The sequence below is a fragment of the Carassius carassius genome, chromosome 14 (assembly GCF_963082965.1).
Source record: "Carassius carassius chromosome 14, fCarCar2.1, whole genome shotgun sequence".
Taxonomy (NCBI): domain Eukaryota; kingdom Metazoa; phylum Chordata; class Actinopteri; order Cypriniformes; family Cyprinidae; genus Carassius; species Carassius carassius.
In genome coordinates, this window is record NC_081768.1 from 16942997 (window position 1) to 16959606 (window position 16610).

The 16610-nt window shown below is 38.6% G+C and overlaps 1 protein-coding gene across 2 annotated transcripts; it reads right to left on the reverse strand.

Moving 5' to 3' along the window:
• Positions 1–500: 500 nt before the first annotated feature.
• On the reverse strand, positions 501–14528 carry lingo2b (leucine rich repeat and Ig domain containing 2b). 2 transcript variants are annotated; one of them, XM_059566405.1, is made up of 2 exons: positions 14175–14528; positions 501–3062 (listed from the first exon to the last, which is right to left on the reverse strand). In XM_059566405.1, exon 2 carries the CDS (start codon positions 3054–3056, stop codon positions 1233–1235), a length of 1824 nt encoding a protein of 607 aa, XP_059422388.1. In that variant the 5' UTR covers positions 3057–3062; positions 14175–14528; the 3' UTR covers positions 501–1232. The 2 variants fall into 2 exon arrangements, with proteins under 2 accessions (XP_059422388.1, XP_059422389.1); XM_059566406.1 differs by lacking the exon at positions 14175–14528 and adding an exon at positions 13536–14117.
• Between the last annotated feature and the right edge of the window lie 2082 nt (positions 14529–16610).

Genomic DNA, 16610 nt, shown 5'->3' on the forward strand with positions numbered 1-16610 from the left:
CAATAATGGAATGGAATATTTTGTATTTCTATGTTTCCTTGAAGAAATTTTGTCAACTACTTGAGCCGTCATTTTTAGTTGTCCTCTGTAATTTAGTGAGATGCCAAATTTAAAAAAATATATAAAGCAAAGACAATTTAACAAAGGTTCAACTGACCAACAGAACTGAGATTTTAGATTTCACATTTTAATATGCCTGATGCCAAGCAATCACAGCTATAATCTATTCCATAATTGAGATTATTGGAAAATTTAGCAACTGAAATATCCTGCATGCAAAAATGTGTAACTTTCCACCATTAAGAGATTAAGTTAAGTAAATAAAGAGGTTAATATATATAAATATATATATATATATATATATATATATATAAGAAATATATAAGAAACACCGAAAGCAATAAGGCTAAGATGGTGTAGGTTCATATCTATTTAGTGTGTTTTGTGCCACCGGGAACACTTGAGACGGGCGAGAATACAATTTAAGATGACAGAAACACTTATCAAGCTGTACGATTTAAATTTATTTTCTTTGGAAAATATAACCAAATATTTAGTATGTAAAAACATTTGAGCAGCATTTGACAGAACATAAGAAAAGAAAAGAACATTTTCACACAGTTCCACAGACTTCCACTGAGTCACAAATACAACCCCTGGAACCCACCATGCCAAACGGCTTCTTGCATTTTAACATCTTTACAACAAAATGGCAGGAAACTCTCCGGTTCCCCCGGAGGTTCTGCTAAGAAGAGGGTGTCCCAGGAGAACAGGAATTCTGAGCAAAACCAAACACTTCACAACACAGCACTGCCGAGGCTTTTTCCAGTAGATACTTTGCTAATTGGGGAAGACAACTTGAGTTTTTGCAGCGTTTTGAAAGGTAATTGTAATGTATCTGTAAATAGATATATTCATATATTTATATATATATATAGAAATATACCATTCTTTCCCACAAATATGAAATATATATACAACAGCTTGAACTTAATCACGTCTGCACTGTCCAAATAATGCTTTCCACAGATGGAGCATCGCAGAAGACGCGCATTATATGGTTTGGCGTTTTTCTTTTTCTTTCTTTTTTTTCATTGGGATACCATGTTAACTCTCATGATAAAATACATCCTTTGCATCTTTTGCAGCACATATATCCAAAGACTCACAAAGTCCAACAGACACGCATACGCAACCATGCAACCCGTGAAATCCTCTGCCATATAAAAAGTTTAGATCATCTTCATGTTGACACGTCTGGGCCCACTTGTTTCCGTAAGTTCTGAGTTTGCGCCTTTCCGTTTTCGTGGGACGTACTGAATGTCCACGCTACCTCTATGCTTCCCTTTGCCACGGCTCCATGCAAACAACAACAAGAAACAGAACAAGACGACACCCAGGAAGCTGAGGCACCCCATTGCTGTGGAGACCAGGATAGTGGTGAAGTCCAGTACCACCCTGATGGTGTACTCTTCCGTGCCATTAATCAGGGAACTGTTGTAGTCGGAGTCAAACAGAAAGCTGCGGTTGGCGTAAAGGGCTCTATCCCTGATTCCCGAGCTTTTAACAGCAACAGTAATGGACAGAGTGGCATTCCCCGCTGGGTTCGATGCCACACATACGTACATGCCGCTATCCTGAGGCTCTGCCATGCGGAACTCCAATGAGCCATTGGTATGGACAACCATTCTTCCCGTACTTTTTGTGGTAATGTGCCGCCTATGCGGTGTCAGCCATGAGACAGAAGGTGGTGGAGCCCCGTCCGCACTGCAGTATAGCCAAGCTCTCTGTCCTTCTTCTGCCTGTGCTGGGTAAATTGCCATTGAGACAACCCTGGGCTTGGTGCAGACAACGTAGCGAGAGATTTGAGGTTCCACCAGGTTCCTAAGAGGCTTCCCAGCCAAGGGAGCAGGAGCACTACATTCAGGTTGAACATCACCATACAGCAAAAGTGGAGTCCTCTCCAGGAGCCAGCGAAGACGACAGTCGCACACTAACGGGTTCTGGCCAATCAGAAGAGTCTGCAGGGCCTCAGAAGCAGGAAAAACACTCCTCTCGAGCGTGGAGAGACGGTTGTAACAAAGGTCAAGAAGGCGCAGTGAGGAGGCTCCTTGAAAGGCTTGAGTTTCCACACTGAGCAGGTTAGACTGTCGCACACGTACAACTTCCAGCCGGTCCAGTCCCCTCAACCATCCTGCTGGCAGGACACGTATGTGGCTGTAAGACAGGTTGAGATGCGTTAGATACAACAGATGTGTCACCACTGGCACGGACGTCAAATTGGTGTGGGTAATGGAGAGTGTGCTGAGGTTCAGCCCCTGCAACGTGGAGGTCGGAAACCCTTCTAACCAAGGCCAGCGGTCCACTTCAAGGTGTTTCAATCGTGGTAGACCCTTAAATGCGTGTGCCTGAAGCTCTGCAATGCCCAAGTCCCGCAATCGCAGGCTGGTTAGACCGTGCAGATGTGCGAGAGCATGTGTGGGTACTGTGCTCAGGTTGCATCGCTGCAGCGTTAGAGAGCGCAGGGACGCCAGGCCACTGAAGGCTCGTGGGGCGATGAACACTAGCTCATTATCACTCAGCTCTAGTACCCTCAGCCTCCGCTGCTCCTCAAAACCGTGGTCCAGCAGAATAACAAGACGGTTTTGACTGACATCCAGCAAGGTGAGCTCACTGAGGCCAGCCAGTGCTCCGCGCGGCAACAAAGTCAGCTGATTGCTTCGCAATCGGAGCGAGCGTAGCCTCGGCTGAGCTCGGAAGCTGCCAGGTTCCACAGATGACAACAGGTTGTTGCTGAGGTCCAGCTCCTCCAGCAACAGCAGCGAGGAGAAGTTCTGTGGTGTCACAGTGCGCAGCCGGTTTTTACTGAGGTCCAATGCCCTTGTCTCTATAGGGATGCCCTCAGGCACCTGCACTAACCGCCTGCGATGGCATGACACAGAACGTGTGGGCACAGAGCACTCGCAGCGGGCAGGGCAGGCATGGGCGGGGCACTGAAACAGTAGGAGTGACAGGAGGGAAAGCCCCAGAGCACAAGAGAATGAAGAGAACAGCATGGCCACCTACAGAGAGAAAACAGAGAAATATAGATGAGAGAGATGGCTGCATGGTTACTCACTCAAAGTAATGTAAACAGTCACATACATACACTCTAAGACTATAGGCCATTGTACAAAATTCTAATTAAAATTACCAGCTGTGATATTATTTTTAAATGTATTTATTTATATATATATATATATATATATATATATACTTATTTTTTAAGAGGAACTGGGGGTATTGATATACTAAAAGAGCACAGTTTAGTTTGTGATTCCAGAAATTTCCAGACATTTTTGTTCTTCAATAAAAATAAAAGTTACTGAGGGGGACAAAACAAAATGCGATTTCAGTTAACATCCAGATTTTCTCTTTTTCTTAACCATTGACTTGGTGGCACAGTCTTTTATAATATCAATAAATTAAAATAAAAAAAATGTGTAAAAATGTTTAATAGTAAAAGTTGGCATAAATTTCTATACATGTAGTATGTGTACAGCATGAGCGACACAAATAAGCCTGTGTTTTGTAGAATGACCCCTGTTATCCACACACATGCACGTTATGTCCTTTGTTCCATCCCAATTTCCCAACACCTCCTCTGTCCAAGACCTCTGCTGATTCTAGCTGATGGTGGTGCATCGATCGTCTCTTTCTCTGTCTGTCATACACACACACACACACACACACACACACACACACACAAAACCTGCTTTCAGAAAGACATCTCCAAACATGCCATAACCATGGAAACCCCATGCTCCCTTGGCAGAAGTCCTGCTTGGCCAATCGAAATCAATAATGGAGGAAAGCAAATGGCAGGCATTCCACAGGTCTGTTAGACTCAAATCACAAATATGTCATTTAGATTAGATACAAAGACTGATTTTAACCATGTCTGTCTAAATGTTTTATGTTTATGTGCAATCACCAGGTAATTAGGGAAGATGAGGGAGTGTACTATTATAACTGTAAAACAATTAAATAGGCATACAATATAAAATCAGGAAAAAAAACAATATTTGAGACAAAAAGGAGATTTTTGTGATTGTGTATTTTATATAATGACAATTTACCTTTGTATAACTTATCTATTATTATCTATTGATTGACTTTCCTACCAACATGAAATGGGTTGAAATGCACCCCTTATTTCAGACAATATAAAAACCGAACAGACAGCCAAGATTCAGATAAGAATCATCAGCAAGGGAGCTTTTACATTTTCTGAGGTATCTATCTTGCATGAGAATGCATCATTTAAACCTGCATCTAAACTACAGCCATTTAGTCTTGTGATAAAAAATTAATGTCTCCATCGTAAAATCTGAAGAATGGCTTTAGAATGGATAATTACATCTTACAACATCCCAGCAGCTCCAATTATATACATCTCTTTATGTTTCTCACTTCTGGGCTGTTCTTTAAATACTTCCACAGACATGATACACAGTGTTGCATAATTCAAGATGATGTGTTTCTCATTATTATGAAAGATACATGAGTGTAGCAACTGGTTTGAAAACATAATTATCAAAGGGCATAATATGTGGAAAGGTTACATGCACGTATTCTCAATTAATTATTAATAGAACAGAACCATAAAGGCATCTGTTTCCATTATTGCTTTAAAATGACCATAAAGAGAAATGGTAATAATCTTGGGCTGAAAAATGGGGCAGACAATTTTCAGTGAACTGGCAAGCCACCATGGAGTGCTCTCATAACCAATATAGCAACAGATTGACCTGCATGCACAGAATAAACCTTTTGCCTAGTTTCTCTCTAATGTATAATTTAGACGTGGCTTCACTATGTCAATAATAATCTACCATGCGTTGCTACTACAATTTTCCTTACTAATTTGTATAAATCTAATGGAAATCCCATTAAAAAAGGTATCTAATGCATTTAAATGCCAGTACTCGTTAAAATCACCAAGACAAAGTTTGAGGTGCAAATTCTTTAAAAATCTATTTCACCTCACTGGTCTAAATGACTCAAACCCTGTATGACGAGTACAGGTTGCCTCATTCGAACGCTGATTAGTAAGAGCCAGGCTATGCTTTCATTTTAAATCAATATCAATACATGTACAAATTCTGCTGCCACATTTGCACTGCTTTTCAAGGAGTGTGACTGCAAATGGCCTTGCTTGTACAACAGAAGCATTTCTCAACCTTGGCGGTGCTCAGTTTCATTCTCAACTCCATCAGGTCTGTTGCGACGCGACACGTCAAATGTTCGCCTGCCAGCCTGAGTGTCAGAATGAAGACAGAGGAGACGTCTGGGTGGAACATCAGGGAGCAGCGCTAAGCCTGTGGTTCGTTATGGGGAGCAGCTCACTGACAGGAGGAGTTTATTAAGTTTTAATGAGTTAATAATTCAATTCATCCCAGCCGATCTGATGACAGTATCAGCAGCAGGGGAGAGCATGGGCGTTGATGTAATTCTTGCCAAAGGTGTCTAGATTAGAAATACATTTCTAAGGCAAAGTTTATCAATTGATCATTACAAAGTCCTCTTTTTGGGAATGGAGATAAGCCATTATTTGACAGGATATGTTGTCACACAGCAGGGAGCAGATTCTCCTCAGTCTTTTCACAAAATCTTTATCTCACAAAAGCAATCTGTCACTCTTCTCTTCAACAAACAGACAAGGCAGCCGAGCTTTTACATAGGAAAAAGATGGTGATTCTGGTTCCGAAACTATTGTTTCAAAAGGTACTAGAAGTACCATTTAGCTACTAATATGCATCTTTAGGGGTGAATAAGGTAAAAAGGTGTAGCTATCTGGGTACCATCCTAATAACAGCGTTTGTACTTTTTTACTGAGAGTGTAAGGTGACTCTCAAAACCAGAACCTGTTCAAACCGTGAAAAAAAATAAAAATAATAATATATATATATATATATATATATATAATAATTAATTAATAATAAAGTATTAATCACAAAATAAATTATAATAATGTTTAATGTAAATAATAAAAAATAGAATAAATCAAATTTAGAAATATTCATCAGTTATCATATTGACAGCCATAGTTTTATATTTGGCTTCAAGTTTATTCATTAAACAGTACAATGATGGATGAATAAAATGTAATACAGTGACAACTTAAAATAACAGCTCTAGTATTATAATATATTTAGAATATATACATTCATACTTATAAATAAATAAAAAAGTGCTGCTTTGGGCTGGCGAATGTGTTGTTGCATTTTCCAGAGTCCTGTTTAAAAATTTTTTTAAAGTTTTTGTAAGTACACTAGCTCAGTGTAATGTAGATGAAACGTGTTTACTGAACTGGAAAAAAAAATGGAATGTATTGACAAACTGAGAAGAAGAAAAAAACATTTCAAATTAAAATTGTTCGATTTAACCTTAGCTAACGCTCCATACAGACATCAAACAACAGCGGTGCGCAGAGATCACAATATAGTTTCACTCCCTGATTTTTGTTCCAAGAATGTATCAAAAAGAATTCTCTGTCCTCTTCTAGCTTATCAAAGTAAAGATCAGAGCGTTTCCTCATACTTTGCTGGTGAGCTGTGGAAAACAATCTGGCCATGTCTCCTCATTGCTCTACATCAGCGTCTTGATTCCACAGACAGCGATTGTGAAGTCTGCGGTTTCTCTTACTTTGAGGACATTCTGCAGATTAACTTGGTCTAATTTTAGTTTATCTAATTTAAGTCTCATCCATTTTTCATTGAGTGAAACCACCACAGCCACTGAGAGCGCAGTGTCCCATCTCCCACCGGGTGCGTGTGTGTATAGTCTGTGTGTCTGTGTGTGAGACCGAACAGGAAAAGGCAAAAGTTCGTTGTTGGGAATGTTTGTGAAACATGCATATGTAGTACATATATCAGCATGTGTATGGTAGAGAGTGCTACTGTGCTGACCTTGACCCTTGGGGGTCTTTGGATCTCTTGTTTAATTCCGCACTACAGCGCGAGCTTGAACTACATTTTGGTGATTATTTCATACAGAGGTGTCTAAATGTAGGTGCCACGGGCTGTGTGTGTTCCCAGCATGCCGCTTTCAGACGCCATGCTGTAGTATCTCTACAATGCTCTGATCTAGCCCTGTGGATCTCTGTTGACTCCTGCTATTGATCTCTGCGTTATTACACATTCACTTCTTCACACGTCTCTCACATTGCACAAGACTGAAACCCCTCTGCACCCATGGCAACCGAGCAGTCAATCAAACCCTTATCTCTGAATGTTTCATATACCTAGAGCTCAGGTGAGAATCCACTGAATATACTTTAATAATACCCAAATAATTTCCCACGAGAAGAAAGTATGGGGGAATTTGGTATTTCCTGCATGTTTTCATGCTGTCAGCTATCCTTATTGGTATAAATGAGCATGTTTATGAATGTGTGCATGTTTGTGTATTTCTCGCTGGCAGCACTGATGCAATGTTTTCATGTTTAACGGACATTCAGTTCACAGTCAGAAGGGTGTCTGGGCTCAGCTTCTAATGCCTATCATCTAAAATGCAATCATCTAATGCATTTGTCCAGCATTGACATGGAAAGAGAAGAGGAAAGTAGCAAAATATTTAATATTTAACAACTGTTTTTCCATATAAATATTAAACGACTGACAGTAATATTCAGCAAGGCGAACTACTTAACTTTTTTCTCAAGCATGGTTATAATTGAAAATATGGATCACACGATTCGCCTAATTCCTATTTTGTGATTATTATAGTGTGTTATTTGCTGTTTTACACTATTGTTTTTACTAGTTAAATTAAATTATTATAGTATGTGTATAAATATCAAGGCAGCTGTTTTTTATGCAAATATTATGTATTCTCCCAATTAATTTAAAGTCAAAACTATGCATAACAATCAATACAGCATTGAAAAAAAAATGCTGTTTAAAATCGTTCGGATGACCTACAGTCAAACTGCTGTGACATATATCATGCCAAATTGCTCTACATACACACACACCATAAAGCTTGTTCACTAAAACAAATCTTCAGCACGAAGAATTCTTGAGCAGTTTGTAATCTCTAAACTATTAGAAAATAAAAATACAATGTAAATCTTGAAGAGAGAAGCTCAAAACGCCCTCAGAGGCAACACAGATATTATGTAAGGGAAGAGAAAACAATTGAAGAGACAACAGAAATGAAGAATCCAAAGATATAACAGGCAGGAGCTGGTGAGAAGAATATAAGAGGTAAGAAGAGGTAATTCAGAAAGAGGAACATGTTGCAGTGCATAAGAGAAAAACAACGAGACAAGAAATCAGGCATACTGATTCATCTTTCCACCTGCGTGCCTGGGTAATAACATTAATGTGTGTGCAGTCACGTTTATTTGGCCAACAGGTTTCCTCCTCCCTTTGGCATTTGGCTGTGTGTGTGCTCATTACCGCCATACTGTGTAGTGGAAGCATCATTTATGCTTTCTTGTTGGTTTGTCTTCTGCATACACAAAATTCTCAGTGTACCCAATTACACACACACAAAAAAGAAAGGGATGCGAGAGAGCCGACTGCCTCCAGACATCGCTTCTGCAATGCTAATTAACCCTCCAGGCAAAAACCACCACCAAGACACTAACCCTTCAACATAAACACACACAGCCTCCCACATACAGGACCTCAATGCTTACCGTGTATGAAAGTTTTACATAGATGCTGCCGAGTTATTTCCTTTTGTCTTTATTTTCATTAATAATTAATTTCCGTCTAATCTAAAAGGTGATCTAATCACTTAATAAGTATGCTTAATTAAGTATTTTCAAACACAACAGAGAGCAGACGTTATATTTCTTGCAGAAAATATATGTGGCGTCTATAGGTGTTTGCATACTGCTAGTCAAAACCAAAAAAATCTAATCTGGTCACAATTTGCAGCATTATTCTTGCCCATGAAACAGGGTTGTGTAAAATTGTACATTTTTATTTAATTGACAACACCCCACAAGAAGTTCAATTGGAATTTAAAAAGGAATATTAAGAAGTAGAATTTATATTTTCGACCATGTACAGTTTAAAAAAAAAAAATTAATTGGCTAATTTTAACACAATATAAATAAATGTATAAATTAAGTATAGATTTCTATAGGGGACAAAACTGGCTGTTAAGCCCAGTTTTGTTTGACAAATTTTCCAATTTGTTAAAAATGTCACATACTGGGGTTAAATTTAACTTTTTTCAATTTCAATTTGTAATCTCTAAACTATCAGAAAAAAAAAAAGTAAATCTTGAGAGACGCTCAAAAGAAAATTGTCCTTAGAGGGAACACATATTATGTAAGGGTAGAAAAAATTGTTGAATATAGAACAGAAAAAAGGAATCCAAAGATATAATAGAAAGGAGATGGTGATAAGAATATGAGAGTTAAGAAGATTCACTTTAATAAGAAAATTGTGCAAATTTGATTTGATATGGCCACACAACACAGGAAGTTGAGTTGGAATTTGTAATAACTGGAAGTGAAATTTACTGAAAATTCAGAGAAAGTCAAGTTTTTGTTTGTTTGTTTGTCCCCCACAATGGGCCAAAAAAAAGTTTATATAAAAAATATAAATGACAGATTTCTATAGTGGGAGATTTTTTTTCCACTTTTGCTGTCAAGCCAAAATTTGTCTTTGTTTCAGGGGTTAAATCTACTTCCTTCAGTACTTCCTAATTCAGTGTTCTAAGTATGCAGTTCTAGTTGCTGTTTGCAACCTCAATTAAAATCAAATTCAGGAATATAAGTGGATTTTAAAAAGCAAATACCACTAATTGGCATGGGTTAATAAGATCTTTAGGTCATGGGAACCACAAAACATCTTCTTCATGAAGATTTTGGTGGTGATCACACTCTAGAGGACACTTTTTTTATTGGAGATGAGACAGAACATCTATCCTTGCTTGGCATTTCTAGGGAATTGAATCAGGATTATGTCAGCTGCTCTAAGAAGCAGTGCTCTTAAAAGCAGTCTGTTTCTGAATCCATAGAGTGCATTACCATTATGAGTCCAAACCAGCTCTTGCATTAAATCTTGGCACTTAGATGGATAATGATAAGGCTAACGTAACAACCACTGTCACCAACAAAACGCATGAGTTGATTCGCATACAAGTGGATTAAACAAACACATCTTCCCCTTAAATATCATTGCTTCACCCAATTCATTTTTCTAAATAACCGTAGCAAACTTAATGGAAAGCAATTTAATTTAAAGTAAGTGAAGTGAGACACTAAGTGAAATTACTTTGGCAATGGGCGCATAAGTTTCACAGCAGCTTAACGGAACTGCCAAAAGCTCACAAAATCTCACATACAGACATGACTGACACAGCCACACATGCATATTTAGTTTTTGGCCTGATATATGCTAATTCATGCACATAATGCAGATTACTGATATTGTAATTGGGTGTCAGCTCTTTGGGTACTGTTTGTACCCAAACAAGCTAACAAGTGATCAGGAGGAACAAATATATAACCTCATTCTCCCATGCAGCGTTGTGTTAAGCGTGCAGATGTAAGACTTAACCACAGAAAACCTTGTTACAGTTAATTAAGATGCTGGAACTTGCCACTCCTGAATATGAAAAAAAAAAAAAAACTTTAGAAATAGTGAAAAAAGGAGTTATTCAAAACGAACTATTCAAATATGACTCATAGCATTAATGGAGGGAATAAATTTAGCATAAAAAATCTGCTAGTGTGCCGTCTCCCTAGAGGACGCTCAGGAAGCTCCTGGAGGCCATCAGGGCCAGTGAAGTTAAAGCAGAGCGATCGCAATCGGCGCTTTGAAGGGGAGCCTAATTAAAACGCAAAAACACTTGCTTAGTCAGACAGGATTCAGAACAGGACATTTTTTCGTCATATCATACTTCTGACAGTATAATGAATCGGTCTAATTGTGAATATTAGTTGGCTTAACATGTACGTGAGCTGCTCTGTGAGGCTTCTAGAAGCTCTCATAAAACTATAGTCATAGCACAACATACAGTGATATTATCTCCAGTGAGACAGGCTGCTAATATTTAGGTCAGTGGACCCTTATGCTATAACATTGACAAAAGAAACTCAAATTAGCCCAACACAAATTCAATCTTGCAGCTTAATATCTAATCTCTTTCCACTCAAAGCATTCTGTAACTGTTCCTTTTGTACCTAAGGGAAATCAAGGAAAATTGCATTTATATGATTGCATATATATATATATATATATATATATATATATATATATATATATATATATATATATGTAAAATGTATGTTAATGTTCATTTTCAAAATCATGAATTTTCATGAAATGTTTTGTATTTTAAAAAATTGTTTTCCAATAATATTTAACAAATTCCATTTCATTCAGACTCCTAATTGTCTATTAACAGTGTTTAATATGAATTCTTGCTGACATGCAACTGCATGTGCTGGACTGATCTTGGAGTAAGAGAGATCACAGATTTTTCTTAACTTTAAAAAGAAACGAACAAAGAACTGCAGGTCAAATCTGGTTCCCTTCAGTAAAAATACTGCTCTGATCCCCTCTTTTCGGCCTAGACATCTCCTACATATCCTCCCCATATGGCCCAGGTATATACTATAAATTGTTCACAGTAGTGTGTCTAATTTGTAACCCTGTTGGCTTCCCTCAAAGTTCCTTAATGAACCCAGCTAAACTGTCAGTCTTATTAGGCTTGGCTCTGGAGAAACAGATTTGTGATTTACAAATCCCCAGGGGAAGTAGGGTTTACATTACTTGCCACTAGTTCTCAATTGCTTCAATATACATCTGTGCTAGTTTGCTGTGACAAAGCTGCATTTCTTTGTAGGGAAAGGTGCACACCATTCTGCTTCTAGAAACGTCTTTACTTGGCTGTTTGTTGCTAGATGGCTATTTACTTGTTTGCAACCATGTTGTCACACAACAAACACAGTCGTGTCCTGTCTGAGCCTGTGCCAAGACTATGGGGAAATGAACTGCTTATAATAAAAAAATCGAAGCAATTGACGAATCATTAAGAGATCAAGATAAATGGTGAAACAGGCATTTAAAGGAAAACAGTAAACCAACTACAGACCAAACCTCCTATTAAACAGTGTAAAAAGTATACATCCAATTAACTGTAAAACAAACAAACAAATAAATAAATAAATAAGAAAGAAAGAGCAAGGAAAATAAATACATTCATTAACCACGTCTACTAACTATATCTGGATCAGACAACCATTTCTTCAGACAGCAATATATATTTTCAGTGCCACTTTCTTGTTGTCACTCTGGCTTTATTCTTGATTCATATCTTCTGCGTTCTGCTGAAGATTAATTTTAACAATAAAATATATGCACATTCTAATAAGTCACTTTGGCAGTGTAAGACACGGTGTACAAAAAGCATACAAGAAAATGTATTTATGTTAATGTAAATGCATTTCTGCATGCCTCGTGAAAGCATTTCAAACAGTAGCATAATGTTATGTCTTCAGTGTTTACATTTACATTTAAAACAAGTTGATTTAATTCACTGAGAAATCATTTCAAATTCCATTCCGTTCTTGCAGCATTGGTGAATTTCTGTAAAAGCAGTCTGGAGGCTTTCCTGAAATACGGCAGCACTAATCTGGGTAAACCATTTTGCTTTGCTTAAAAAAAAAAAAAAAAAACAGACAAAAACTTTATTTCATGGTCCAGTTAGTACAAAGTGTAAAAATAACAGCAGTATGCACATAACATTTATACAGACCTGTTGGTGTAGCTTACAAGGAGAATAAAGACGAGATTAAACCTATTTAACACTGTCAAATCTGAGCTACGTTTGTTACATAATAATTACATGGTAATTACCATGTAATATACCACATTGAAGAGCATTTCCCCCAGAGCCTAGTTAGGAGCTAAAATGTTAAAGAGGTAGAACACATTTTTTTTCTGAATGTAAAGAATTCCTGTTTCTCTGGGGGGTGATGCGACATGATGCTGTGATTTAATTAGTTCGGACATAAAGGATAATACATCAGAAGGTGTTAGGGTGTAGACAGCATCATACTTGCCTTTCTGATATGGAATATGAAGACATCTCGAGTCTCTTGGTTAAAGCTGTGTTACTAACTTTTCCTCAAGACAACACTAATTCATGCTAATTCAGTTTAAAGCCAACACACTCATCTAGTTCATGGATGTATTATTTCACAGCAAGTTGAAAAAGTTAGTTTTTTAAAGAAGGGAAAAGATTACCAAATGTTCCCTACATCACTACATACGTCTAAATAGCCTCGGATCAACTTGCCTGGTCCATTTTCTAAATCCCTATTTTTTCCCCTCTTACTTCAGCTCCTAATGGATGTGAAAATAGAAGTGCATATCCCGGAGATCTGCTGAGTTTATATTTTGTCTTAATGTGATTTAAACCAAATAATCGTGCTCTTGCCACATGTGACGACACACTTTGATAAGATGAAAATGCAAATGCGTGAATCACACCCTGACACATTCATCCTGTAAGTTACTTACCGTCAGTCAGCCAGTCAAAAGCTCTGCGTGTCTCTCCCGAAGGCAGGTCTTCTTTATTGTGTCTGACAGCTCCAAACCTGTCCTTCTCCACCCCCTGAAATCCACACTTTTTGTTCTTTACCTATGAACAGCATCCATCACTGTCCGGAGCCCTTCTAGTCTATCAGCGCTTGAGATCGGAAGCGTTGAAGGGGTAATCACAGTGGCTGCCGTCTACTGAGGAGCTCCGCGATGACCGAGCGCATTAATGACACCTGACCGTCCGTCACAGACAAAGTGAACTAGTGACACACTTACGTGCACCGCACTGATGAAATATCTCAGTGATGTCTCCCTCGCTCCTGTGCCTCTCTCTTTTTCCCCACCTCTCCACTAAAGCACAGGCTGTGGAAATTCGCAGCAGCACTCGCTGAAACCCCTGGCAGAATACAACACCACTTTCCCTTTTTATGAGTCACACTGCACACACATACACACCTCTGATCCGTTCCTACCTGCCAAATGCGGAGCGTCTCAAACCAACGCGCACTTTCTTTTACCTTTACCTCCATGCACTACAGTTTAAATAGTCTCAACTCTATCGCAAACACACCTCACGGCATAGGTAGGCTTATGTGCCCAATGCTTACTGCTGGTTACCTGTGGCTGCTGTTCTAGATGCCATAAGGATCAGCGTTCCTGTGATCAGCGTCTGAGCGATCAGCTAAGAGGAAGAGGGAACAGCCAGCACTCTGTCTCCACGACAACGCCCGGCAGATGCCACACCTCCAGTTCAGGATCCTCAAGAACAATAAGCGTTTATCACCACCCTCCCTCTCTCTCTTCTTCCCTCTCCATCCGCCGCTTCCCGCTGTAAAGCCACGCTCACTCGGAGAGAGTGACGCGCTTGTGTGTGACGTCTTCCAAAAAGCAGGGATTCTGTATGTGTCTGTTAGAGTTCCACAAGGGGATTAGGCACTTTTCATCTTCATGACGCACACTAGAAAGAGAGAGAGAGAGAGAAAGAGACTGGAGATGGAGAGACAGAGGATGGGGTCGTCATGGAGATATTTGCCCATGAAGGGAGTGTAGGGTGAATGACATGAGATAGAGATAGAAAGAAAGAAGTGGTGTTAGTGAAGCCCTACAACACAACCATACGGCACTTTTGATTCAGTTTGGCATAAAAGAGAAGAAGAACCGTCTCGCTAAAAGAGGGACTCTTGCTGATTTGCATGCACATATTCTCGCTGTCTCCTCCTGAGCTTTCCTTGTGTAACCGGCTAGCCCTCGGGGAGGCCCTTCTACTGCTCTATCGTGCATCTGACTTAATGCTCCAGCCTTCAGATTAAAATAGCTGTAGCCAAAAGCCTTAAACCTGCCGCCTTTTCTAAGATTACAAAGCACTCGCTTGTCCAGCAACGTGAGCTTCAATAAGAAACCCTGCTGAGTGGATTGAAGCAAGGGCAGATTCCCTGATGGTACTTTAGGTAACACAAAAAGCCATGTCTAATTCATATTAACATGGTGTAGATGGCAATCTGCCATTGGGGGTATGACAGGCTCTTCATTCTACACACTAAACAAAGGACACTACAGCCAGTAATTGTGCACAGTGTAGAGGGTGTTATAATTAAGCCACTCCCCATCAGGTTTAAGCCTAACTAACAAGAGAATAATTGACTGAATAGGTTGTCGGCCATACAGATGAAGCCTTGATGTATATGATCTGATAGCAATGAGTTAGTCGACGGTATCTGGGGCGTCAATGTATGCGGCATGTGCTCTGCCGAATGCCAAATGTGTTTTCAAAGGTGCAGCTGTAATTGTAAAGCTCTATCATCTGATTCTGTCATGCTGATCTGATATCAAAGAGATGAAAGCTTACTGTGATTGCACATTCCAGGAGCAGGAATCCCACACATGCAAAGCCGGATACACCCAGAGACAATTACAGTGAAGCCTGGGCAGGCTAGACTTCACCACATTTCAGTAATACAAAGAAAATCGCATTCTGTTTGGTGCAAGCAATAGTACAATCTCTATTGGTTTTAGGTGTATACAAAAGTGTGTGCTTTTGAACATACAAACAAATGCGAAGTAACGAAGAAATGTTACGTTCAAACTGGAGCTTAATCCAGAGTCACTCCTAGTTTGACTGCTTAATCTTGTTCTGTACACTCTAATTTTGGTTATTTATGAGAGGGACAACTGCATTCTACAACCAAATTTACTCGAAAAATACCGGTTGAAAAAACAGGACCAGTTTAAAATATTTATTCTTATAACCATTTGGCTTATTAGCAAATTTTGACATCCACCTGTCTCTCTCTACCAGCCCTGTGGTCTAATGGTGATCCATTACTATTCAAAGAGAGCATGCAGTTTAAAAAGAGCAGCTAAATGAAAAGAAAAACTTTCCAGATGATGAGATGCCTCAGGTTGTTAATATTACTTTGCTCACAAAAAGCCAAACAGGTTAGCATCCATGTTTATTGTTAGCACCTTAACACAGTAAAACATTTAAAATATATTTATTTCATACTAAGTATAGTCCAAAATCTATTAACATAGTTACTGACATATCGCACGAGGCTTAAACTTTATTTGGAGTATAATTTGTGCACAACACACATTTCTTAATATTAAGCCTAAAATTAGTTTTAATGTCACTATTGATGAGGATTGTATGATCTTTGAATAATATCGATCTTCAAATGCAAGATATTTAAAGTGTACCTAAAGTATACTTGCAATAGTTTAACTCAAGCACATATATACTTCAGTGTATCTTTTAGTTGGACTTCAGCACTTATTCAATTACAAAATTAGTTTTTCCAATTTAGCAGACTTTAAGTATACAAGTTTAGTATACCATGTACCAAACAATTGGTATTAAACAAAAGGTACAATTGCAGGGTATTTTTACATAAATATGTAAATGTATCCGTAGTATACTTAGCATGAAAAGAAAATGTATTTCAAAAACATCTTAGTATATTTATTTTTCACTAGGGCAGCCAGATAATTCTGGAGTGACTCCTGTTCACACTTAAATTAACATTAAGTGCATTCACTTCCAAAACTGTCAAACTG

What these genes read in the sequence shown, in the direction of transcription:
- lingo2b (XM_059566405.1), bottom strand. Translation starts at nt 3,056, where the DNA reads ATGCTGTTCTCTTCATTCTCTTGTGCTCTGGGGCTTTCCCTCCTGTCA.